Source organism: Bidens hawaiensis, unplaced genomic scaffold, assembly GCF_021521415.1.
Source record: "Bidens hawaiensis isolate Kalapana, Puna unplaced genomic scaffold, B.hawaiensis_p1.1 tig00029009_1, whole genome shotgun sequence".
In the NCBI taxonomy this organism is placed as follows: Eukaryota; Viridiplantae; Streptophyta; class Magnoliopsida; order Asterales; family Asteraceae; genus Bidens; species Bidens hawaiensis.
The window spans coordinates 68,469-95,300 of NW_027494773.1; the positions used below are offsets into that span (position 1 = coordinate 68,469).

The window sequence follows — 26,832 nt, forward strand, 5'->3', positions numbered from 1 at the left end:
ACTTTCCACGTACTCGATGGAGCGTAGATGCTTGAATTCATAAATATAGAATATCTTTTTGAAATCAGAAATTGAGTTTATCCTCTTGAAATCATCAAGACTTGCCAAACCGTTGATCATCTTATATGATCTTTTGATGTGTCGTAGATAGCAAGTTGAAGCGAGCTATTTGTCATAAGAATTTTTCCATCACTCAAAATACACATAGGGTTGAACACCTTAAAACAATTACCTTCCAAACCGAATGTGAATGAATGTGCTTTTGTCCATGAGCACTCTTCTTTCATCAACCACACATCAAATCTAACGGTACCAATCTTGTTAATCACGCAAAGGCATCCACCTATAGATCCAAAAGAAAGCCCTGCTAACCAGTCTTCGAGTGCACCTATAGACTCCGAAGGCAGTTCAATGTTTGAAAATACCATCTCCTTAACATTGAGGGCCATGATGAATCTTGTTGTTAACCAATATAAAAAGCTGTTAAGAAACAAACCGTAAAAAGCTTGTCTAGGGTATTCTTATGGCATGTTCCACAAACCAGTTTTAAGATCCAAGACATCATATTTATACCAGAATCGATTTGGATGGTCAGGCTTATCAAATCTAACAAGCTTTAAGTCATCTTCGGTCGCCCCATATCCAAATCCAATCATACAGGGGGGAGATGTTGTCTCTGCCGATGCATAACCACAAGTAACTTTGATGCACGGGTTAAGGGATTGTGTATGATCAACTGACAACGTAAGAACTTAATTTCAATAAGAGCCAAAAGCACAATGCCATTCAATGTTCCAACGATGGAAAGTTCTGTACCTTTCTCATGGTATTCTAAAAGAGAAGGAATTCTGACTGTGGAATGAGCCTCGTCTTCGGCTGGTACGTTGTCGTCTATGACAGCAAGTGGCCGTGGGATTGGCAAAAGGATCATTCTACGTGATCTCGACTTCATAAAATAAGGATCTGAAATTACACGATTCCAATGCTTGGACACACATTGGAACCCTAGTAAAGGCATTCCGGGAAGTCGAGCAAGTACGTTGTGAAGAACATCATCACCTACATCCACGTTCGCCATATACGCCCTTTTACCACAAGGATGCAAACAATGCTTTATTCTTTATAAAAAGAAATGCTTCGGATTTTACCCATTAAAAAAAAACCTATGCAGATTTTTATATCATAAGATTTTAAAAATTCGCCCTAGAAGTTGAAATTTAATGGATTTTAAACCTAATTTTGAAAGATCTTATAAACTACAAATATTATTTATTTCTTTACATTTATTATATAAATATATAAAAATTTACAAAAAATTATTTTTAAAAATAAGTAAATGTGTAGAATAAAAACTTAAACAAATCATCAAAACCAGAAAATTAATTAAAAAGGAAAAAAAAACTAGTTGAAAATAGCTAAATAAACAATTTATATTTTTAGTAAAAAAATGAGTTAAATAGACATTTTATAAGTTATTATTTATAAAATATATCGAGATGGTTAAAATTGTCACTTTCATTCAAATAGGTAAAATGACATAAATAGTTAAATACTCATGGTTAACTTTAAAAAATTAGCAGGGTTAATGAAATGAACAAAAATGACAAGATGAAACCTCAAGGCTCTAGAATTAAAAAGTTTTTATACCAAAATTGCGTAATGAACCAAACATCGGGTACGAAAATGACACTTTACTCCGACAAAAATAAGCATGGAAATAGTTTTTCAAAATATGCTAAATGGCCTTCAATTAGATTATCAATAAAGGTAAGAGTCATACCATAGATATGACATATTCAACGAGTTTCATTTTCCTACAAATATGGAAAAAGAAGACCAGCGTACTGAAAATTCAAAATTGGCTCTTTTTTCAATTGAAATTGAAATAAGTTTGACCTCATTCCTATTTTAAATGGTGAGGACCAGTCCGGCAGTGTATCGTTTTAAGAAAAAATAGACGTAACTTGCTCTTTTTTTGTTTTGGTCGTGTTTAACCATTATTTATGATAGTCTATATTATCACATCAATTTATTAAATAATGAACAAAGACTGACACTCTTCCGCATCATTAATGAAACTATTATAGAAAATAGTGAAGAGAAAAATACTGATTATATTTGAGTAACTTACATATGATATGCCCAAAATATATCCACACGATACTGGTAATGAAGGTTGGTCGGAATTGACGACAAAATATTGTTGGAATGGTATTAGTTTGGTCCGTCATGGTACGCGTATGGTACCGACATTCACTATAGCCTACAATATAAAAACTATAGATTTGTGGCGTAAGCTATGCAAAATCAGAAAGAAATTTACTTATCACTCTGTGGATCAGTCGAGAGGCACCATCACAATGGAGATGTTTGATGGTAGTTGAGCAGGGCCGGCTTCAAGAAAACAAAAAAACTTTTGGGCCGAAGGCGAAATTTTTTTTTTTTTTTTTTTTTGTCTTAAGTAAAAGAAGTGTTTTGTTGGATTTAAACAGTTTATTTTTTATATGAGCTTACTTGGTTATAATTTGGGTTGTGTAACAAACTTTTGTATTAAAAAGAATTAAATATGTCTTAAGTGAGATTAGAACCCACAACCTCTTGGTTGTGAGTAATACCCATTTGCTACTAGACCAAGCTAGTAGTTATGTAATTTTGTTTAAACATTAGATATACATATTGTTTTTAATAAAAATGCATATAATTTTTTTCAAAAAAAAAAAAATTCGGGCCTAGCGGGGTGTCGGGCATGTGGCCGTCGACCACCCTGCCACCCCGGCCGGCCCTGTAATTGAGGTTTTATGCAACATAATTATTTTTTAAAATGACGAAATAATTAAGACAATGGCGTGAGAGTGATGAGTTAATGGATGCATCTATGTAAAGCGACTAAAATCTTCAATAATGTATTGAACTAACGATAGTCGAAACGAGATCATGTGGGTGATGGGCCCGATATGCAATGGATTAATAACGATAAAAACAGTTACCGAGTTGATGTTGAGGTACTAGTGTACTACAAGCATTACAATTATTTGTCTGGTTTTTATTTGAAACATGTAAAGGTGAAAGGTGCTAATAATCGCAACCAAGGATGCCTAGACCAGGAATGCCATAGCTCTCAAGAGGATGACCTTAGTGGTGGTAATCACGTGGAGCCGATGAGGTTTAGGCAAGGTTGCAAAAGTCGCTAAACGGATCGTGGACAGTCGATTGGGGAGTTGAGTATACTCGAACATGGTAAATATAAAGAAAATTAATTTTTGGACGTTATGTATATGTCAAATATCATAAGTTTACCAATATTTATAACAAAATAGATAAATATCAATATAAATTAGAGAAATATATTTTTAAATACTAAGTTATTCTAAAAATTGTTAATCGTTAATTAAAAAAAAGATATTCGTACTTTAATATTATACAAATATGAATTATGTTTTATTTTTTAAAGTCAAAATCGGCCCAAGCTGACCGACTAGATGTGATTCTACCCGAGGTTGATTACCTTTCATCGATTTTTAGTAACTAGGCTGATCTAGTTAAAAAAACTCGCCTCGGCGCCACACCTTATAGTGAGTACTCGACTTTGTAGACCTACTTTTACAACATTAGGTTTAAGCAACATGTGATAGAGTATCTGATCTGTCTGATACCGAATAGATTAGCCATCGTATTAGAAAATAATAGCAATACGACAGCGGACAACTAATTGTATATTTGATAAAATACTTTTTGTTAAACTGGGAACACCATTACACCATATTCATTATTCAAGACCCAATATGGGGTGGGTTCTACATCTTACATGAATGCGAATGTATAAAATCATACAACTCATGATAATTGCTGGCAAATTATCTATACTATATATAACATAGAAGTGATGGGCAAATTAAGACGGTAAATTTTAAGGGATTTGCAATTGTTTAAGTATATAGTACAACTTCAAAGAGGAGGTCATTATAACACAAATATCACTTGTTTTTATGTTTTTACCAAGATAGTTACAATTTTAGTCCCTCTACTTTAGTTAACTTTTTGTAAATTTAAAGAATAGTTACAAATTTACCTGTATCTTTTACCTATATACTCTTTTTAATTTCACTTTTAACCCAACTTCTCTTACGATTTTTAAACGGTCTTAACTTTTTCGTACGTTAATATTTTTTTAAAAAAATTGCACCATAAAAACGAGCGTTTTATTCTCTTTAATTTGAGTATGATATTGTTATAGTTTGTCTAAGTTATAAAAATAGCATTTTATGTATAGGTTTTGTGGTCGGGTTTTAATGGTTTGAATTAAACTGTGAGGCAAATCATTCGTAATCTGAAACCAGACTATTGAAAATTGAAACCAACCAAACTGAATCATTATTCATTACCAACGATTTGGTTCCGATTTGGCTTGCACTTCGATAATAAATTGAGTTTAAAATAAGCATTATTAATTTACATATACCAACAAACAGTCTCAGGGTTTCAAATAGAACAATAAACGTTCATAAATCTACTACGTGATTACCAAGGTTTGTGTTTTCCGTTGCATCGTGCGGGCACCCGCCTAGTTCATAAATAGGCCGGTAGCTCAAAATGTGATAAACCTTGCTAACTGGCAGCATAGAAAAGTGTGTGAGGCCAAAACCCAAATAATCAATAGGCCAATCAGAAACAAATGGATTTGTGGAGACTAAAACACAATAAAACTTTTTGTTGAAAATTGGGCTTCTCCCGAGTATTTATTTCAATTTTATAATCGTAATGTTTTCTTATTCTTGGTTTAACTTATTCTTATTGTCTTTGCCTATTGGGCTTCTCCCGAGTTTTGAGCTTATGGTTAATCAAAGGCTTACTAAAGTAATCCTGTGTTCGCGTGGGCTACTCGAAGTGCATATTCCAGATTTGGCCCATCTCTCATGGTTCTCTAATCAACAGCCCAACAGATCTTCCTGAAAACTCTAGTTGTGTTCCTGTTGGCACACACAATTGGGTTCTCTCTATTTGTTCAAGTCTCCTGGTCTGTCTCTAACAGCTCTCTCCTTCTTGAAATAAACGATCCTGCTCATGCAATAAATTGGAGGCAACTGCTGGAGTCTTAGGATAACACAAAATGTAACAATGCAGTGCTTTAATCTTCTTCTTGTTCTAAGGTTCATCCCTATATTTTTCATCTTCTTGTTTTTGTATGTTCTTGTATTAATCATTAGGTTCTACATCTTTTGTTCAATAAGAATAATTTGATTCTGTCGAAGCACGAAATGAATCTTACCTGATCCATGACGATGTTTCCACGGATTTTCGAGATGAACGAACCACGTCTTGATCTTCTTCTTCTTCAGCGGCTGCGCCGGCGACCTGCAATGCCGTGACCTGCAATGGTTTCGGGGGTGTGGAGGCGACTGCTAAGATATCCAGAGGATTTCTTGTTTCTGCGGCGGCATATGCACGGCTGCGGAGTGAGAACCCCCGGGCGTGCGTGATGGCGGCGGAAGTCTAGTAACTTCTGGATCTGCAATTTAAGAGTCAGATCTGCAACTTTAGACCTAAAATCCAGGTCTGTAATCTAGACCTAGATCTGTAAATCAGATCTGGACAGATCTGAAGATTCGGAGCAGATTTAAAACCATCACAGATTCGGAGATCCTGAATCACAGATTCACAGATTCGGAGATCTGATCATTCGAATCACGGATTTTCCTTCTTGCCCAGATCTGGAAGCCTCTTTTTAGATCTATGGATCTTTTTGAGCTTTAAATAGAACAAGCTTTGAAGCCTTTTTCTGTAAACTTCCAGATCTGCGTTTTTCTTGGGAGAGATCTGACAGCCGAGATGAAGATCGAAGGGCAGTTCGTTGCCGTCCCACGGATGGCGCCAATGAAGAAACGTCGTCATGGATCAGGTAAGATTCATTTCGTGCTTCGACATTGGATCAGGTAACAGAAATACAAAAATGCAAGGCATGTCAGAGCTACGCGCCAAACACCATGCGGCCAAAGAACAACTTGATTCCGGTGACCTCTGCATGGCCTTTCCACAAACGGGCCATTGATATCGTGGGGCCCCTGCCGCAAGCGCAAGGGCGAGTGAAATTTTTGGTAGTGGCGATAGACTATTTCACAAAATGGGTTGAGGCCAAGCCACTAGCAAAAATCACAGCTGAGGCGATGAAGCAATTTATCTGGAGCCACATCATTTGCCGTTTTGGCCTTCCTATGGAAATTGTGAGCGACAATGGCAAACAATTCACTGACAGGAAGATATCCAGCTGGCTCAAAGAATTGCACATCAACCAAATCTTCACTTCGGTCTACCACCCTCAGGGGAATGGCCAAGTGGAGCGCGCGAATCAAAGTTTGTTAAATGGGCTGAAGAAAAGGTTGGAGGGAGAATCCCATTCTTGGGTCGAAGAGTTACCTAATGTCCTGTGGGCGCACAGGACATTAAGCAAAACTAGCAATGGCGAATCCCCGTTCAGCCTAACCTATGGGACAGAGGCTATGATCCCAGCAGAAATTGGATGCCCATCCCATAGGGTACTCATGATGAGCAAGACTGATAACGAGCGCGAAAGAAGATTGGACCTTAACTTGCTTGAAGGGCGCAGAGAAGCGGCTATCATCAATGAAGCCAGATACAAGAAAAAGCTGGAAAAATATTATAATCAGCGCGTTAAAGAGTGCCACTTCAAGAAAAATGATTTTGTCCTTCGAAACAATGAAGCTAGCCGCGCAATACCCCCAGGAAAAATGTCCCCCAATTGGGAGGGACCTTATCAAATTTCAGAAGATTTGGGGAAAGGCGCGTACACTTTAAAAGATTTGAATGGAAAAAAGATACCGCGCGCGTGGAACGCGGCACAACTTAGAAAATGCTTCATGTAAAAGTTCAAATATGTAATCAAGGCTTTTAAGCCATCATGAATGATGATTCGCGCTATCTTTCAATATTTGTTCTATTACCTTTGCATACATGTTTCACACTTCCTTTATTAATTTGGAGCAATATGACAACACTATATGACTTCAAAACGAAATAAAACGAAGTAAAACATACATGCGCGAGCCTTAGCTCAAACGCGTTAACGAGTCTTAACTCTAAAACGTCAGGGCCTTAGCCCAAACCTACGAGCCTTAGCTCAAACACGTTAATGAGTCTTAACTCTAAAAACGTCAGGGCCTTAGCCCAAAACAAAGAGCCTTAGCTCAAAACACTCACAAACATCCATCTTACATCCCGCGCAGCAAGATCATAAAAATCCTTAAACACAACTAAGGCAAAGCACATGCCATATCATAGTTGTTAAGGTCTCAGGTCGAGGTCGCGCGCGGAATCATAGTGGATATCTGAGTAACACATGCTGACATGTAATGGCTAAAACTCATACTTCCATATTATGACCGCGCGACCTCGACGCGCAAAAAAGGAATTGAGAAAAGATATCGCGCATGTCAGCATAAACAATATACTGCGAAACCACTTACAAAATAGGACTATGGTTAAGTGAATAATTTCCTTACAACCTTGTTCTTATTTTAACGTGCAAGCATATCTTATATCTATACAAGCAAACATGAAGAGATGAATGGAAATGCGCAAGATGTGAAAAAGGGAAAACAAGTTTCATTCCATAGCATTGAAATTTACAAGTATATGATGAGTTACAAATTACAAGTATAAAAAATAAAAAAAAAAAATTAGAAAGATGAAGGGCTTCTCAGGTCTCCACGTCGACGTCAGCCACTTCATCACCCTCATCATCTCCCTCAGCATCCGGCGCGGCCCCGCTCCTCATCTCCGAACTGACCATAGTCAAGTTCTTCCTCCTCAATGGAGTCTTCTATCACGACGGTGTCAGGAGCAGATTCTTTCGCCGCGCCAGAGCCGCTGGCAGGGGCAACATCCCCCGCGCCACCATCATCGCCACCAGCCCTCTCGCATTCATTGAGCAACTTCTTTAGCGCGCCGAGGTCGGGCTGGTCAGCAAGCGCAGCAATCTGCAAATCAATAGAAAAGTATTGAGTACAAAACACTTGAAGAATTAATCAAGTAAAACTCATTAAGGTCAAGGTACCTGCATAAGGATGGGGATGGGAGTATTCATATACTTCTCCCCCACCGCGGCCATGTCCGCGCAGGCCGCGTCGCTCTTGTAAGGGTACTCGGATGGGTTCTTCTTCAACATGCCATATTCATACCCATCCGTAAACCCTTCAGCTCGACCCACCAAGCGCGCGGCAGCATTGCAGTCCATCACAAGGGCCTGAAACTCGGCGGAATATTTCATCGCCAAAGCGCAACGAGTCATGCCCTGTGACACCAGCCATTGGCGATCCTGCGCGAGGCCAGCAACAGACGTCTCGAGGGCAGGAACCTGTGAGTTTAATAACTCAACAGTTTCCTTGGTCTTTTTTAGCTCCTCTTTATCAGACGCTGCTGCCGCCAATATTTTTTCTTTCTCCGCCTGCGCAGCATCAAGTGCTTCCTGGCTGGACGCTGCCGTCGCCAAGGCCTCATCTCTATCGGCCTGCGCGGCCGCCAACTCCTTCTTCAGGCGCGCGACCTTACTCTCCAGTGATGATTTCTCAGTGATACTCTGGACGATAGCTTGGTCACGCGCCTCAGCCTGCTGTTCCAAGACACGCACTCTCCGCGCGTACTTGGCAACTTCGGCCTCCGCCACCTGCTGCTTCTCCCGTGCAGCCTGGAGCTCATGCCCGCGCTTAATAAAGGCGGTGTTGGCACTTGCTCTATTTTCGCTGAGCTCCGCCTGGAGTTTCTCAGCTCGTGCGCGAGCATCAGAAAGGTTCCAGGCAGCCACCTTAGCCTCTTGCTGGGCTGCCACAAGAGCATCGCGTACTTTAATATAATCGCGATGAAGCTCTTGGGAGGCAGCAAAGAAAGCTGACCCAGCGAAAATGTGATCGTTGAGCAAGTCAGCGCGGGTGCGCTCCTCCTGATACCTCCTTTCAGTAGGAGGCACGGCATGAGCCCAGAAGTCCTCGCATACGCCCATGGATTGGAAGGAACTGTCTTCGTTAATATTCCATCTCGGGCGGTAAACGTGGTCACCTTCCTGCAAAACACAAGAAATGTTCTAAGTCATAAAACATACTTATATGGAGGTACGCGCAGCGGAGCAACAAATTAAAACATACCTGCGGGGATGAAGCAGAAAAGTCAGCGCCAGCCCCACCAGAAGTCTGCGCTGCGAAGTCTTGTGGCATCGCAGGGCTGGCGCGGTCTCCCATGGAGTCCTCAGCTTGGGCCCCGTCAGCCTCCTCATCTTCTTCAATAGGCCTCCTCTCCTGCGACCTGGAGGGCTCCAAACCAGTCTCGCGGGGAGGGCTGCGTGTAGGAGGAGGCGAGGGAGGTCTCGACGCCGCCAGTTCGGCGCGCAATACGGCTTCCTGCTCCTTTGTAATCCCAATAAGGGGAGACTCAGCACTAGCAGGAGCAGGACCAGAACCAGCGGCGCCGGCAACGGCGCCAGGAGTGTCGCCAGCAACTTGTACGCCAGCTACAACTCCTATGAACAAATCAACAAGGAAAATTGGTTTATGACTGGATCCAAAAGAAAAAATTCAGGAGACAAATGTGCAAAACATACCTTGGCGCAATTCTGTTCGCGCGGCGAACATCGCCATAAAGTTCATTCTACCCTTTTCAGAGGGTAGAACAGGGGACTTCGAAGCAGCCCCCGGCGCAGCCTCAGCACCTTGTGGCGCATGCGGCTGTTCTGCGACCGTCGCCGGTCCTGCGAACATTCAAAGGAGCAAAGGTTTAATAATAATTCAATCAGATGAAGATAAGCAAAGTATACCTGTCGCATGCGCGGCACTGCTTCTCTCTTCAGCCGCGCGAACGGAGGAGATGACGCCACCATACCTCAAGTGGACAGGAGGTCTGCCCACTTTCACAGGCAGGGAAGCTAAAGAAACCTTGGTGGTAAACACCTCGGTTTCCGCAGGTCCCTTCGTTTGAGCATGGGGATGAGCGACAGGGGTGTCGTCTTTCTTCTGTCTCTTACTGCCCCCTGCGCCGGCTTTCCCCTTAGCTTTGCGCTTTAGTAGGGGCGCCTCCTCTTCCTCCTCCTCCTCTTCCGCGAGCTCCAGCTCGTAGTTTTCGAGCGCATCTGCAAAATACAATCAACAGAACTGTTAATAAATTTTGGTATTCTAAAGGAATAAGCATAAATGCGAAGGCTTACCAGGCGCGTCGCTATCAAAATCAAATTCCAGATCCACAGGGATGAACATGTCATCGAAGCGATCTGGGAAACCAACCTCCCCAGCGCCAAGCGCGACGGAGCCACCCTCCACTTGATCATCATAAGCGGCGTGGATATAATCCTTGGTGACTGCGCAAAAACAAGTCAAGTGATATCAGCAAAAAGAATTATGTTCGCGCAGAAAAAGAAAAAAAAAAGCAATGAAATAAACTTACACAACCCGTCGACTTGGATAACGGGCTCAAGCGAGCTGTCCGCCCACCTCTTGCTCATACCAACCCCCACCAGCGCCTCCTCACGAATGCTCTTGGCGGGGGATGGTTCAGTGGACAGCTTCTTAACCCAGGCGCCAGTTGGGTTCTTGAGGACACCCACATCCGCAGGCGCAGAAGAGATGGAGCGCATGGTCATACGGATGGGTATCACACCAGCCCTAATGTAGAAGAACCTCTCAGACCAGTCATGAAGGCTCTTGAATGAAACAGTGGAGCACTTAACCTTCTGACTGCGAGGAATAAAGGAGATCCAAGAATCTTGGATCTTGGGCTTGTAAAAAAATTGAAAGCGCCGAGGGGTGGGCTCCTCGCGCTGTGATTTGCACATGAACTCGAAATGAGTCATGCGCACAAGTCCAAACGGATGGACTTGGGATATATGAATCCCGAAAAACCGTAACACCGCGCCTACAAACCTTGTCATCGGAAGACGAAGGTTGCAGTGGGTGAAAAAATGGGTGTACAGCGAAATATAGCCGGGAGGCGGGTCCGCCGCCGTTTGCCCGGCCCCAGGCAACATGCAGCCAAACAGGGCGGGAAAGCCCTGTGACGAGATGAGGCTGTCCAGATCGGCCTGCCTCAATTTGCAGGGGATTTCATTCCACCTTTTCGGGGCCTTGGTCTTCCCTACTTCCTCCGATGTGGTCTCAACAACCCTCTTCCCCTTGCCTTTCTGCTTCAATGTCGACATCACCACAGATTTCACACGGCGTCTTTGGGAGGCAATAGAGGTGATGGAGGGGTTAGAGGAGTCTGAACTATCAGACATACAATTGCAGCAGCAGATAATCGAGGATTCAAAACAATCAAAACACTCAAATCAGAATATGAAAGGCAGAAATTTGAAAATTAGCAACAATGAAGATGAAGATAAAAAAATTTTCCTAAGGGCCTGCTTTTATAGGCCCAGGAGAGAGAAAAGTGGTAACTGATCGGATTTCACGCGCCCCCACTCGCAGGTGCAAGCCAACGAGAGCGCGGCACGTGTCCCTAACACTGTTGAGGGGACATAAAAATGTAACCGACCTGCCACGGAACAGAGACGCGCCCCCACTCGCAGGTGCAAACCAATGCGAGCGCGACACGTGTTCCAGACAGCTGTGCGAGGGGACATGAAAGGCAACTGTAGCACCTCGAGCACACGAAATGTCTGACACGTTTAAGGCGCACGTCACCACCAACCAACCACGTGTTTGGATCCTTCGTTTCAACCAAATGGATAGAACTTCGCGCAACGATGAAAACAACCAAGAAAACGACAAAACCCCTTTAAAAGACCAAATCAGTAAGTCTAATATCTATCTTACCGCGCTCGCGCGAGATAAGACACACATTAGACTGGGGGGGCTTGAAGAGGTATGTACCCGCCTCAACACCGAGCAAGGCGGGTCAACCCACAAGATAAACATATTATGAAGGCACAAAGCCAAAACCTATGCGCATGGCGCATACAAAACATGCTCAGGCATCATATGCCCAGGCACACATATGCTCGCGCATCACATATGCGCGCGGCGCATATCACATGCTCGTGCATATCACATCTGCCCAGGCACACATATGCTCGCGCATCACATATGCGCGCGGCGCATATCACATGCTCGTGCATATCACATCTGCGCATGAAATATCTGCGCGTGAGAATAAAGAGAAGACCTCTCGCATCCTCAGGATGGGCGCATATCACACATGCACATAATCGACCTCGTCCTTATCCAAATCAGGATTAGGGCAACCTTGATTGTGCACGTCAGACAACCTTCCAGAAGGCATCTTTTTAAGGAATAAGAATATGCTGATGTTGACAGCTGCCAAATGAAAGGTCGACAACTCAGCATGACACATGTGCTACCACGTGATTACAACCAACGAGAAAGCGCCAGGTGTCCCAGAGGACACGTGGCGCAGTGCGATTGGAGGAGGCCAACGAGGTTGAGCCTAATCAGTGGAAACCCTAGCACTATAAATACAGCATCAACTCCACTTTGATGAACACATTCATACTCAATCATTGACAGTTACAGACACATTGATTCACATTGAAGCATATTCAATCACACAATCATACAGAGTAACATACAGTATTCAGCTATTAAGCAATACTCTCCCAATTCTCTTACTCTCACATTATTATCTTCTCCTACACATACTTATTCTCACGCCGGAGGGTTACCCCAAAGAGGACCCCTCTGTCCCTTTCTGAGGGGTAAGTAACGGCGCTGTTCATTTTGTAGGTGGAAGAACACTAATCCAGAAGAACCATCGGTGAAATAGTATAATCACACCCGAGGAAAGTAGATCTGCTACCAGTGAGTAGATCCACGTTTCTTCAGATACTTTTATTAAATTAAGAATGCATTTTCTTTGTGAAAACAGAGTTTTGATTTTTGTTTTTGTAAGAAAAACGTGTTTGAAACACACCAAAGACTTTCCTCTTATAGATAAGGAAGCATCATAATGTTTTATTCACAATTAACTATTGACGACTAAAATCATTGACGGTTAATCAATTACATCAGTTAAAAACCATTTGGTTAGAACTTTATTACTGTTGATAATCAATTACCACTGATCACCAGTTACTAACTGATGAACCAGGTTACAGCCGATTAGTTGCTAATGATCACATTTGCCATTAATGGACATAGTTGATGCAGATTTGAGTCACAACCAATAAACAATAGCATATTGCTTTTGAATAGTTATCACCGATTATCGTATTCATGCAAATCCGAAGTAACTTTTATTAAAGGGTCTAACCCTCACCACCTAGAGGGTGCAACCCTGTTGGAACTTGGTGCATACGTGCTGCGGTGAAGATGAAACGGGAATACAATTGGTATTGGTGCATGCGCTAGAGCATCCTAAAGAAAAAAAAATCCAAAAAAATCAAGTCGTAATATCCCCAATACTCGCTATAAAAAACAAAAGAGAAAACCCCAAAAATAAAGCTGTGATATGTTGAAATAATATCGACACATGTTTTACAGTGACTGAAACCATAAAAACGAATGTTGGTACCGGCTGTACCGACGTTCTTCGATCGGAATCAGTTCATTTCATCATGATATTGGCATGATACTGACCCTCGTATAGCTTACTATACAAATACTCTAACTTAGTTGATACAAAACAATATCAAATAACAATGGATAAACTTAAATATTATTAGTTACTCTACCTTAAACTTAAAACGAAATATTGAAATGTTGTGGTAGCCTTTATTATGAGACATGTGACTTTTATTAAGATCCAACAACATCGTGTGCAAGTGGAAGTTGGACCAGTTGACCAACATGTGGGTGGGGTTCATATCCGATAAGATCACAAAAATCTTGTAACACAATGAACCGTTGACTGAAAGCTGTCAATGAATTTAGAAGATGATGACAAAACATGTCCCAACATTCGTTGGATCTCCAACCGTTATATATATTATAGACTTATAGATCACATTACACACAACCAACTACAACTACTTTACTTCTTAACTTCTTATAAGTTATAACTAGTCTTGTAACGGCAACAATATCATTAACTCAACGGTCAACTAACTTTCACCACCCGAAAAACGGTTCGGTCGTTGAGGAGATCAATGGGCTGATTCGGGTTCACAAAGATGGCTACGTCGAGAGACCGATGATTGTACCTCATGTTTCTTGCATGGTCAAGTCAGGAGTCGAGGTTGCGGCTACAGACGTTACGATAAACAAGTTTACTAACTTGTGAGCACGGGTGTATGCCCCTAGCAACCAGCAACGGTTTTTATTAAAAAGACCGTTGGTGGTTTACTTTCATGGAGGAGGGTTTTGTGTGGGGTCGGCTTCTTGGGCTTGTTATCATGACTTCTTGATAAATCTAGCTCGGGAAACGTGTTGTGTTGTTGTGTCGGTAAATTATCGTTTAGCTCCTGAGAACCGGCTCCCAGCGGCCTATGATGACGGGTTCAATGTTGTTATGTGGCTAAAACAAGAGGCTTTGAAGGGAAGTGTTAACGAGCTAAAAGGGTGTGATTATTCGAACTTGTATCTAGCCGGTGACCGTGCTGGTGCGAACATAGCGCACCATGTCGCGTCACGGCTAGTGTCTACACCAGTATTGTCACCAAAGGGGATTATTTTGATACAACCTTTTTTTGCTGGTGAATCAAGAACCACGTCCGAGAAGTATTCTACACAACCAGCTAACTCCGCGCTACCATTATCTGCTTCTGATACATATTGGCGGTTGGCGCTCCCAGTAGGGTTCACACGGGACCACCCATGGTGCAACCCTCTTGCAAGGGGTGCACCAAGATTAAGTGACATGAGGCATTTCAAGACACTGGTTTGTGTGGCCGAGTTAGACATATTGAAAGATAGAAACTCAGAATTCATCGGTGCACTTGTCAGTGTGGGTGCACCGGTGCAATCTTTTGTCTATAAAGACGTTGGACATGCGTTTCAAGTTTTGCATAATTACCCGCTTTCCCTGACCCGAACCCGTGAGATGATGGTTCATGTTAAGGCTTTCATCAACCATAACTAGTGTTATGATGGCTCTTAGATTGTAAGATCTAGAATAGGGTTTTATTCTTCTTTTTTTAGTTATATAAAAGTGTAATCTACATGTATCTTACTCATGATCTGATATAAATTCTATACTCTATAGATGTTTGATAATTGTTGAACTCGGCCAAACCGACTAAAGCAATGGCTATTTGTCGGTTCACTTGGGTTAGGAGTAATATGGTTCGATTTATGGTTTGAAAAACCAAGTTTCACGGTTCGATTTACGGTTTGAAACAGCCGAAAGTAAATTGTAAGCCATTAGTAAACCAAACCGGCTGAGATATTGATAAAAAAATATTTTTTTAAAACGATGACTTTCTAAATAAATAATTGAACAATTATAATGAATATAAGTATATTTAATCATAATACTTAATTACTTATAGATTACTAATTTAAACAATTTCGTGCACTTAATTATTAGTTTCACATTTTTCATAAACCCTTTAATACTCAAAAGGGTAAAACGGTTGATAATTTTTTTTCAAAGTTTACCATCTTACTAAACTATATAAAATCTAAAGGTACGATCCCGTATAAAGAGATAATAAATCAATCTAACAGAATCGTTTCGAGCGGTCCTAGGCAATTATGTCAACCAACCGGTTTGGTTTAGTTTAGTTCCTTCAAAAATCGTAGTTAACAAGTTGGATAATAATTTCACCCAAACCTGTCGAACCTAATATTAATTCAATCCCCATGCTGGTGCCTTAATGGTAATGAGGTTAGAATCAATTGTGGAGGTCCAAGATTTAAATTTTAAACCCGGACATCACCTAATTTATTCTGAAAACGTGATTTACCTCTCTCATGTTAGCCGTAGGATCTTTTTGGTTTTTTTTTTAATTAAAGGAAAATAACTTCTAGTTTTGGAAATGATAAGAAAAGGTTTTATTTCCATTTTTAAACTTTGAAAAGAATATTTGGGAATTGACATAAGGTATTTTGACTAGATACAAAGGAATCCATATCTTTAAATAATGGGGCACTTTACATGGAGGGTGTAGCATAAAGCAAAAGAACATTCTTCAACTTCTTGTTCTTAACTTCTTATGAATTGTGATAGAGATTAAAGTCAACTGGTTTTAAGCTTATCAAAACCATATTTGGTGGATGTTAAGCTTTGAGTAGTTAGTCAACACTTTGGTTATCATGTAATATTTGTCTGTTGAAGGAAGAATCTATCAAACTGAATAGAGGTGTCCGTATTCGAATTGAACTCATATAACCTAAAAACTCTACAAGAGAGAAAATTTTAACCAATAAATAAATATATACACAAACATATTTATTGGTAATGGTGTGTTTTAATTTGACTAGGAAGTTTTTAATGATCTTTTTGAAATATGAATATATAATAATTTGACTAGAAACAAAAAAGCCAAACTTTATTAGACCGAGTGGCTTCAAAATTCAATTCTCTTCGTAAATAAATGACGTGTTCATCTGAATCGTTCGATCATTTGTTTCTTTGATGTTTGGTTAGTTTTTTCTAACCATCGTCTTTTTATAAATATCTTTTGTCGTCCAAAAAATTAACGAGGCATCCTCCTTTTATACATAAATTTATTTTAAAGATATCAATACACATTATGTCAATAATAATTTAAATGTTTCACTGCAGCAAACGAAAGCAATTTGCATTCTAAACCAAATTAGTTATAAGATAAAAGTACAACACATTTAATATGTGCAATGACCTATTATACCACCCAAACGTCGGATTCAATGTTCACATATGTAGCTCCAAAAGGATGCAATTTATGGATATAATAAGTTCATTGTGATTTCTTTTTAGTATTCTTTGAAATAGTTGAATTGTTAGTCTAAGGGGGTGTTTGGGATTGCTTATTTTTACTAACTTATAACTTATAAACTTTTTGAAAAGTAATAAGGTGTTTCGAATTGCTTTTGACGTGAGAGGAAAAGCTCCATAAGTTACAATGTTGTAACTTATTAACTTAATGAAAAGTTATAAGGAGGTAAAATAAGGAATCCCAAACACCCCCTAAACTAACGGGTGACCATTGAATGGGTGATGTCAGAGCTAGTGAAGAATCTATTTTAAGTTCAATATTTGTAGATCATAGCAAAATACATTTTTTTTGTCATTTGTTGTCACAGTTTTAAAATGATCCAGTTAGTAAGAACATAGTTTGAAGTTGCATTAATCTGTTAACAGGAAACCATCCATTAACATTATCAGATTAAAACACGTAACCTGTAACCTGTTAACAGGTAACCGTCCATATAAGTTTTTAACCAGTAACTAGTTAAAGAGTATACCATAATTAAGTTTTTAGCCTGTAGATCGGTTAACAGGAAACCGTGGATTAATATTCAAATTATTTTTCCATATTATAACCGTAACCTGTTTAAATTACCAAATTTTGACTCATTAACATTAAACTATCCATTAGTATTTTAAAAAAACTAATATGACTCATTATAAAAAAAGAAAAAAAGAAAACTCATTTATCTGTGTGTGTGTATGTCATATACACATTTTCAGCTAAACATTTGTATCAATAGTTGACATTCGTCATCTTAGAGGTGTTACAAGATTAATCGGAACTTAACCCTTTGGTAGGTTATGTTGATGATAAAAAAAACTTCATTAATTTAGCATTGCGGGTTTACAACCACAATGGGTTATCACTTCTGAGCCTCGAGTGTCTATATGAATTTTTATTGTTGAAGCTTTTGTTTTGGTTGTAAAAGTGCCTGTGGCGGTTATGGTAGGATTCCATGGGGAAGACGACAACGATTAGTGACGGTAGAAAGCCAAAGAAACAAATGTCCCCTAGAGCATTGAAGAACACCGATTTCTCTATCGACAATGACTTGGAATCGTCCTCTGATTCGCTGCGTCAATGTGTTTTGATATGATTGCTTCTTTGTATTTGTCTTCAAGGGTAAAAGTAACTATGGAATAAAATTCCCGTATAAAAATTAGTTTCACTAACTTTTTAACGATAAACCAATTGAGATTTTTTTAAAAAACATTACGTTTTAGTATATATAAAGGAATATATCTATCTATCTATACAATTAGTATACATTAATAATATATCTATGTACAAGGAAATTTTTTTTGTGAAAATAGCATCCTTTGATAATGTTAAAGACTTAAAGCTTATCGAAATTGTAATGGTTTCCAAAAAAAATTCAGTCATTTTTCTTTAGGAAGTTAGTGATTTTTATTTTCAAAAGTTGTTTCAAGTTTATTTCCAAGACGAATTGAATCACTGCATAAATATATTGTTATCCTACAAGTTTATGTATGAGGGCAAAAATTTTAATTTTTTAGATGTGTAGTATCAATTGTATCAGTCTTGACAGGGCTAATATAAAAATAACCAAATATATGATTTAATAAAATGTATATTTTAATGTATGCCTAATTGATAAAAGAGAAGTTTTTTTTAAATATTACAAAAAGTATATTTTATTAAATGACATGCTATCTAACAAAATTAGGGGTAAGAAAACCAGTTTGAGAAATGAAACTAAAACAACACCATTTTGGTAATTATTTTTAGAGCAACACCATTTTAATAAATACTTTTACCCGTAACACTCTATTGAAAAAAAAAACTCACTATTTGATAGGGGTGAGCAAGATAAGGGTCGGACCCTTGAAACCCGGTTACCCGACTCTTAAAACCCTTAATTAAACCCGAATAAATAATATGGGTAGGGTAAAGGGTATTTAAATTTCATCTTAAAGGGTAAAAGGGTTTCAAGGGTCTGACCCTTTTTCAAACCTTGACCCTCTTACTAGATAGATATACATCAGATTCATGATTAATATAAAATTTATGAGGGGTTTGTATTTCATATATGATTCATCAGAAATTTCCAACTACTAAAAAAAATAAAAATAAAGGGTCATACTACTGAATGGAAATATATATATGAAAATCATTGAATTGTTCTCTACAATTAATTTGTGAATGTGAATATTGCATGCATCAATTCAAATGATTGATAAACTCTCGAAGTTAAATTTTACAATGTTATTAAATGAAAGTATAATTGTTCTATGATTCATAAAGTCATTTATGAGATATGTAACTTGTAAATGCAGAAAAATGACGTGTGATTATTGTCTTAAAGGGTAAAGGGTTGAACCCTTGAAACCCTTATTTATACCCGACCCTTTTATTGGTTAGAGGGTAGGGTCTCGGGTCCAAGTTTCTTCCTAAAAGGGTAAAGAGTCCAGGTAGGGTATTAGGTAAAAGAGTCGGGTCTTACCCTTTGAACATTCCTACTATTTGAATATCAGATTTTATCTATTTTTCCTTTTCTTTTACATTTCAAAAATGATTTATCTTTACCTATGTGTTTCCCAAAATACACCCTTGAATTAGCCCCGACTTTTGGCTTCCAAAATTTGTTTTCAACGTTAATGATTTAGGAGCCAAAGTTTTGGGAAATTAAAAGCTATAAAATGGTGGTGTTTTAAGTCAACTGGAATCATCATTGGGTGTTTCTATAAATGTTTTTACTCTATAAAACAAACTAACGTTATACTTTATTCAAAGCACAACCGTTAAGTATTCTTCAAACCACTTTCAAGCCAAATGAGTTCATGGGCAAGCCTAAGAAAATGTGGACACCATTAGAAGAAGAGACTCTGAAAGCCGGAGTTAAAAGATACGGAATCGGTAAATGGATTGTGATATTTAATGATCCAGACTTTGCTGATAACCTATGTCACCGATCCAATGTCTATTTGAAGGTTATTTTGATTCAACCTTTCGCTTTTCGAAAAATTATAATAATTATTATTATTTTATTTATTTTTTGGCATTTGTACTAACATACAGCATTCACATCCCATCTCTCATCCCCATCTCTATAATTCATCTCTATAATTACACTACAAAACACTACATTTCTCTTTCCTGTTTAATTAAATAGTACTTTTATCATTACAGTTTTATCTATCCTCTACTCACAACCAATCCAACAAATATTAAAAATATATAGGGGCAAACAATATACCCCAAATTTACAAAAAATCACTACATTTCTCTCTCCACCCCTATAATTTACACTCACAATCATTCAAAACTCCACCCTATAATTTACCAATCCCCCTCACATAATTATGGGGGATGGGATGGGATGGGAATGCTCTTATAGGATAAGTGGCGCAATATGAATATATATGTACCAACAGATGTTGCCCCGAGTGAGCAAGCAGGCTCCGGGTATGTTTTTAAATTTTTAAACGTTTTTTCTCCGGCTTTATGATGCTTATTTGGTTATTTTCATATTACTAATTTACCCTTTGTGTAACATTGATGCACGTAGAACGGTTATAGCTACCCGTAACAAGCTATCGTTAGTGATTATAATAATCACGGTCATTGCATTGTTAATTGCGTCGTTAGTGTTTGCAATACATACATTCCGGACGCTGCCATTTATGCTAAAGTTTTCTGGGTGCAAGCGTGTGTCTTAATACCAAAAAAAGTATTGAACATGTGCAAAAGCTTTATAAAATTTCTTAGGAAGTTAAGGCGGTTCTATAAATCGATCAAGAACATTACAAAAAATGTAAGTACTAGTCTCGTTACGCATGTTTTACTAGTTTAATATCACTTTATTGATCTTAATATATGTTTATTTAATTTTGCAGGTTCCAGTTTATGGGATGATATAGCTGGTAGCATAGATTAATTTGATTTCTCTTTGAAGTAATGTACTTTTTTTAAAAGCATGCATCAAAGTTTAAAACATTACATGCCACTTGTTATTCAATAAAGCCTTATCACATTTAGTTAAGCCCAATTATCACTGTTCACGAGCCGAGCCGAACCGAGCGAAGGCTTGTTCGCTGCTTGGCTCGTTTAAAACCCAACCGAACGGCTGAAATTCGAACCGAGCGAAAAACGAAACGAGCCAAAATCGAATCGAGCATTTTCCGATCGAATATCGAGCGATTTCGAGCATTATTTATTTAATTTTCACTTTAAAAATCTTAATAAGAAACAAATTTGAAAGTTATAAATAATATATTTTATAAATAAATTACTAGTTTTTATACAAACGTGTAATAGATTGTAAATTTTTACTAAAAATAAGTTTGAAGTAAAATATAATTATCATGTAAACAAACGTCTAGTTTTCTAAAAATTGGAAGCGAACAAATAAAACTATAAAATTGATGGAATACGAAAAATTTTACAGGGGTAAAAATAATTGTAAGCTTATATTTATGTGTTTTGATTATAATTATATATAAAATAAATTAAAATATTCGAGCCGAGCCGAACCGAGCAGACCTTTGCTCGTTGCTTGGCTTGTTTACAAGCCGAACCGAGCAGAGCGGCTCGTTTTCAATCAAGCGAAAAAACGAGCGAGCAATTTTCGAGCGAGTTTGAACGACGAGCGGTTTGGACGGCCCTAGATTAGGCGATTAGTTTAGTTTTTACTAACTGGGCTGTTATTAAAACAAAAGGGGAATGGGCCCTGCAGCTTCTGGAGTTATGGGCTTCTAGCCTTTGGGCTTTGTCTACTACTTTTCTAATATGTGTTAAAACTTATAAGACCATGTGTACTCGGCGAGTTATACCGGCGTTTTAGGCCATAACGTCGGGGGCACACCGCCCCCTCCCGGCGTTTTGGGTTTTTCTTTTTTCCAGCGTTTTGTATATAACGCGAAAATGGCACCATTTTCAAGAAAATATATCCGTTGGAAGGAGGAGGTGGCAGGAGGAGGTGGAGGAGTAGGTGGCCGGAGATGATTTGACAGTGGCCTCTGTTGATGGTGGTGACCGGTAAGGGTTTTGTTGGGTGGTGATGATGTTGTGGTTGGATGTTGACGGCAAGTTGATGTTTTACGGCGACTTTTTCGGCGAGTTAGATCAATGGATGGAAGGGATGGATGTTAGATGGAAGGGATTGGTTTATTTAAAGTAATATTTATTTAATAAGTATTATTATTATTTGATTATTTTTAATAAAAAAACAAAAAAAAAATAGTGACTGGGCGCCACGTGGCGCATAACGCCTGGGGTGGGGCTTTATGACTATACCTTGTTTTTGTAAAAAATCATAACTCTGACTGGATGCCACGTGTCTCATAATGCCTGGTAGTGAGGCTTTATGACTACTTATGGTCTAAATACAAGAAATTATTTTATGGGATCTATCACTCAACCAACGATAAAATAATAAAATTTGTAGTACATTTATCCAATTTAGGAAAGGATGATGTTTGAATACATAAAGTTAGGGGCCTGAATACTACAAAGTTGCAATGATTTTCTATTAACACTTGTTTAATAGGCTTTCATTTTTAAAGCGGCTTTAGTTTTATCTTGATCATCTCCTATTTAAAAACTCATAAATTCTAATTAGAATTCTAAAATAGCATTTATTCAAAAATGATGATGATTCAATTTGTCACATCACAAAGTTACGTGGAAGATGAGAAATGATCACTTAAGAGAACCTTGAGTGTTTTTTAGGATTATAAAAACCCATGTAAGTAATTAGACATTTAACTAACATTTATGTGACATTTGCCTATGGGTCACAGTCTGGTTTAACCGTCTTTGATTAAATAAATTCTTTAACCGACTCAATAACTATATTCTTTTGAGAAACAAAATCGAACTTGTCATATTGGCTATGGTTAAGGGTGCTAAATGTAGGGATAAGTTTGAGACGGTACCGATATTGACCTCAAAATTATCGATTCCTAAATTAGAAAATATTTGGTATTAATTCGGTACCGGTATTTCATGCAAAATTCGAAAAATGCTAGTACCGAATCTGCTGATCCCTAGTTAAAGGGGACATGTTCTTGTGTTGTTCAACCCGAACACCACCAGAATCAAAATCGTGTAAGACTCGTGGACCCAAACCTGATCCGCATATCTGCAGGTTTTCCTAACTTGTTTTACTCGAATTTTTTTTATTATTTTCTTTTCATATATTTCACATACCAATACCTTAAATATATATATTTACAAAAAGTAAATTATAAACTTTCCTTTTTAGTTATAATCTTGGTATAAGAAAGCCCATTTAATTTAATGTATTACTTAAAACGCATTTTAAAATAAATTAATAAAAAAATGTTTTAAGCAGGCCAACCCAGTATCCAAACACATACATGAACCGTTTATTCTAAACCTAAACCCGTGAATTCCGTACTAGGTCCTTGTCATGTCAGAAATTCACACTACTATTTCCGATTAATTCACCCGATAAATCTTCAAAATATTTGTATCTAAATTTATTAGTTAAAGGACCAAACATGTGAGTTTGGATATCTAATGACAAAACATAGTGTCCAAATTCCAAAAACTACAACTCATTGATTTTGAATCAATTAATCAAGAATCAGATTTGGTTAGTATTCTTTTCTAGAATAACATAAAGATAGAATATAATTTAATAATAATAATCATAATCCACACATGGTATTGAATATTAATATTATTCTTCCAAACTTTGCAACCAAGTTTCATATCAACAACAACAAACCTCATCATCTTGTTCATCATCATCATAAATCTATTATCCAGTCAATTGTTTTAATAAAGATGTTGAAGGTTGAAGAATTAACGGATGAATTGAAACAAATACTTAATGCTAATATGGATGATGTTAAACAGAGGCGTGCTGCACGTGAGGCCTTTAAGGATATTCAGCTTAATATTGATCATATTCTCTTCAAGGTAATTAATTGTTTTTATTTTGTTTTATTGTTTGGTTGGTGGGATGTATTTATTGATGGATTTAATCTATCGGGTGGGTGGTAAAGACTCTTGTCAGATGGAGTGTATTATTTGTGTGATTTAGAAGTAGGAGTAGACGGATGTGTGACCGATTAGACAATAGGTGTGGCAATGGGTACCTCTTTAAGACATGATAAGACATGTTAATTAAAAAAGTGTGGTATGTGTTTTTCTTATTTTCTTAAATATTTAAAATTAGTAAAATTAAAACTGTCTTATAGTCATGGGATATAAAATAGTTAAAAGAAGTTGTATTCATGTTTAATACTTGTGTTAAGCTTGTCGTTTCTAACCTGTTATGACACGAATTGTCAGTCATATTAAAAAGTAACTGTAAATGGAATTTGTGATTTTGTTAAATCTCAGATTGAAAGCTGTGCACACATTAGATCACTATTTGGGGATATTATGAATTTATGATTGCAATTTTGACTTTTTTTATGTGTTAAATTATGATTGGAATTTGACTGTACTTGGGTGGTTTGTGTTTGTGCAAAGGACAAAGCAAAAAAGTACAAATTCTTATAATTAATTATATACCTGATCCCACATGAATACCAATCTTGTTTCGGGTTTAGGGTTTGAGTTTTTTCGGTCACTATTTAATGTACGTTTAAAAAAGTGCGGATTTTTGGGTTAAAGATTAATGCTTTTATTATTGCAGCAACAGTAATTGGTACCAAAAAGGTCTCTTGATTTAAAATTGTCCCAAAATGTATCACTGATTTAATGTTTTGAGCAATTAATAGGATGAGGTGTTAGTTTATGCAAAGGACAAAAGCAAAAGTACAAATTTTTATTACTAATTTCATACATGTCCGTCTCAAATGTTTTGGGTTTAAGGTTTGTTTTTCTGCTTTGCCTAACCGCATGTAGAAAAAGTTTGGATTTTTTGTTTAAAAGTTCGTTCTTTTATTGGAGCAACAATAACTGGTACCAAAAAAAAGTCAAATTCAAATTTGTGTCCAAATTGCATCACTGTTTGAAGAAATTATGTTTGGAATTTTGACTATTTTATGTGTAAATTGGCATGTGGTAGTGTGTATAAGTTCCTGCATTTAATGTTGAGAGTTAAATGAGTTTGAGCAATAAATAGGATGAATATTAGTTTCTGCAAAGGACAAATCAAAAGTACCTTAGTAGTACCATATGCGCCCTAAACCCGTTATTTATAATTAATCTCATACCCGATTGCACGTCCTAAATGTTTCAAATTTAAGGTTTCTCCATTGAGCTCGGGTTTCTTTATTCATGTGTGGAAAAAGTTAGTATTTTTGTGTTAAAATTTCATGCCTTTCATGTTGTATTGTTGATGGATGCAATTTAAGTAACACTTAAAGCTTTTTCTTTTTTTGTTTTACAGACAAGATATGATGGATTGAAGACAAAAGAGGTAAAAAAACATTAAATATTATATTATCTACTCCTTGTACCAGCATTAAACATAAATAAAATGTTACCACTTCTTTTATCTAGTCATATGAGGTGAACTCGAAAGGACTAGAAATTTTGGTAAAACGCTGGCTTCCGGAGACGCGTCCTCCAAAAGCCGTGATTTGTTTCTGTCATGGATATGGGGACACGTGCACCTTTTTCTTTGAAGGTAACATATTAATAACATCTTTACTTTTTTCACCAAGGGAGTGAGACCATATAAAACACAGCTTACACCGGGCAGGTGACCTTCAGTATTAATTGCTTTGATGTTTACAGAAGTTGCTAGAAAGTTTGCTTCATGCGGATACGGTGTTTTAGCCATGGACTTTTCGGGATTCGGTCTTTCGGAAGGTCTTCATGGTTATATTCCAAGCTTTGATGGTCTAGTCGACAATGTTATTGAACAATATTCTAAAATTAAAGGTTCGGTTCACGTAATCACTCTCGAAACATGCATCCAAACAACCCGTTAAGCCGTTACTATAGGTAACCATCATGAACTCGTTTTATGTTATAGACGATCGGGAGTTGCGTGATCTTCCAAGATTCTTGATGGGGCAGTCGATGGGTGGAGCCGTGGCTCTAAAGGTGCAATTAAAGCAACCCGACTTTTGGAATGGTGCGGTCCTTGTCGCGCCTATGTGCAAAGTACTGTTTTGCCCTTGCCTACATATGTAGTATAATATTACATGTATCCAACATAACTAACTAAAAGTATTGTAGATTGCAGATGATGTGGTCCCACCATGGGCAGTAAAGACATTTCTCATAGGTGTTGCAAAAGTTCTTCCAAAGTCTAAACTTGTTCCACAAAAGGATTTAGGGGATATGGCATTTAGAGACCCGAAAAAAAAGCCCCTGGTTCGTTTGAGTTTGTGGTTTTAACGGTTTTAACTTGCTTGATAAGTTTGTTAATATTTTGAATAATTGGTTATCGTGTGCAGACGAGCTATAATGTTATCTCGTATAAGGATAAACCGCGTTTGGGAACAGCTGTGGAGCTCTTAAACACGACCCAAGAAATCGAAAATCAACTTGAAAAGGTATGCATGTATGTTTTAAATAATAATAATAATAATAATAATAATAATAATAATAATCAGTTGCAGTAAAAGTGGCTAATATAATGTGTTACATGTGTTTATATGGTGTCGTAGGTTTCGTTGCCATTGTTGATTCTGCATGGGAAGGCGGATATAGTGACTGATCCGTCGGTCAGTAAAGCGTTATATGAGAAAGCAAGGAGTAAAGATAAGAAACTTAACTTGTACGAAGATGGTTGTCATGCTCTTTTAGAAGGTGAACCTGGTGACGTTATTCTTCGTGTTTTTAACGATATTGTTACTTGGCTCGATGAGCATAGTGCAGCGAAGTGATTTTTATGTGGAACGTATACATTTTATTTATTTGATTTATAAAATATTTACCTCTTTACACATTTTGTTATGTTAATGTGTCGAGTCATGAAATCAATTTCGTCCTAGTTGGTTCATAACGGTACAAGTTAGATGATTTAATGGCAATACTATACCTTTGAGATATGTTATAATATCTCGAAAGGGTGTAAATATTTGTTGAATCGG

General features: G+C 37.8%; 1 protein-coding gene and 1 pseudogene across 1 annotated transcript; both read left to right on the forward strand.

Moving 5' to 3' along the window:
- Nucleotides 1-1,683: 1,683 nt before the first annotated feature.
- LOC143578058 (putative carboxylesterase 17) lies at nucleotides 1,684-15,027 on the forward strand (annotated as a pseudogene).
- An 8,453-nt stretch (nucleotides 15,028-23,480) lies between these two features.
- On the forward strand, nucleotides 23,481-26,683 carry LOC143578068 (caffeoylshikimate esterase-like). The gene is made up of 8 exons (XM_077061736.1): nucleotides 23,481-23,752; nucleotides 25,176-25,205; nucleotides 25,289-25,415; nucleotides 25,526-25,672; nucleotides 25,767-25,897; nucleotides 25,973-26,110; nucleotides 26,194-26,292; nucleotides 26,407-26,683. The coding sequence occupies exons 1-8, from the start codon at nucleotides 23,492-23,494 to the stop codon at nucleotides 26,623-26,625; spliced, it is 1,152 nt and encodes a 383-aa protein (XP_076917851.1). The 5' UTR covers nucleotides 23,481-23,491; the 3' UTR covers nucleotides 26,626-26,683.
- Nucleotides 26,684-26,832: the final 149 nt, after the last annotated feature.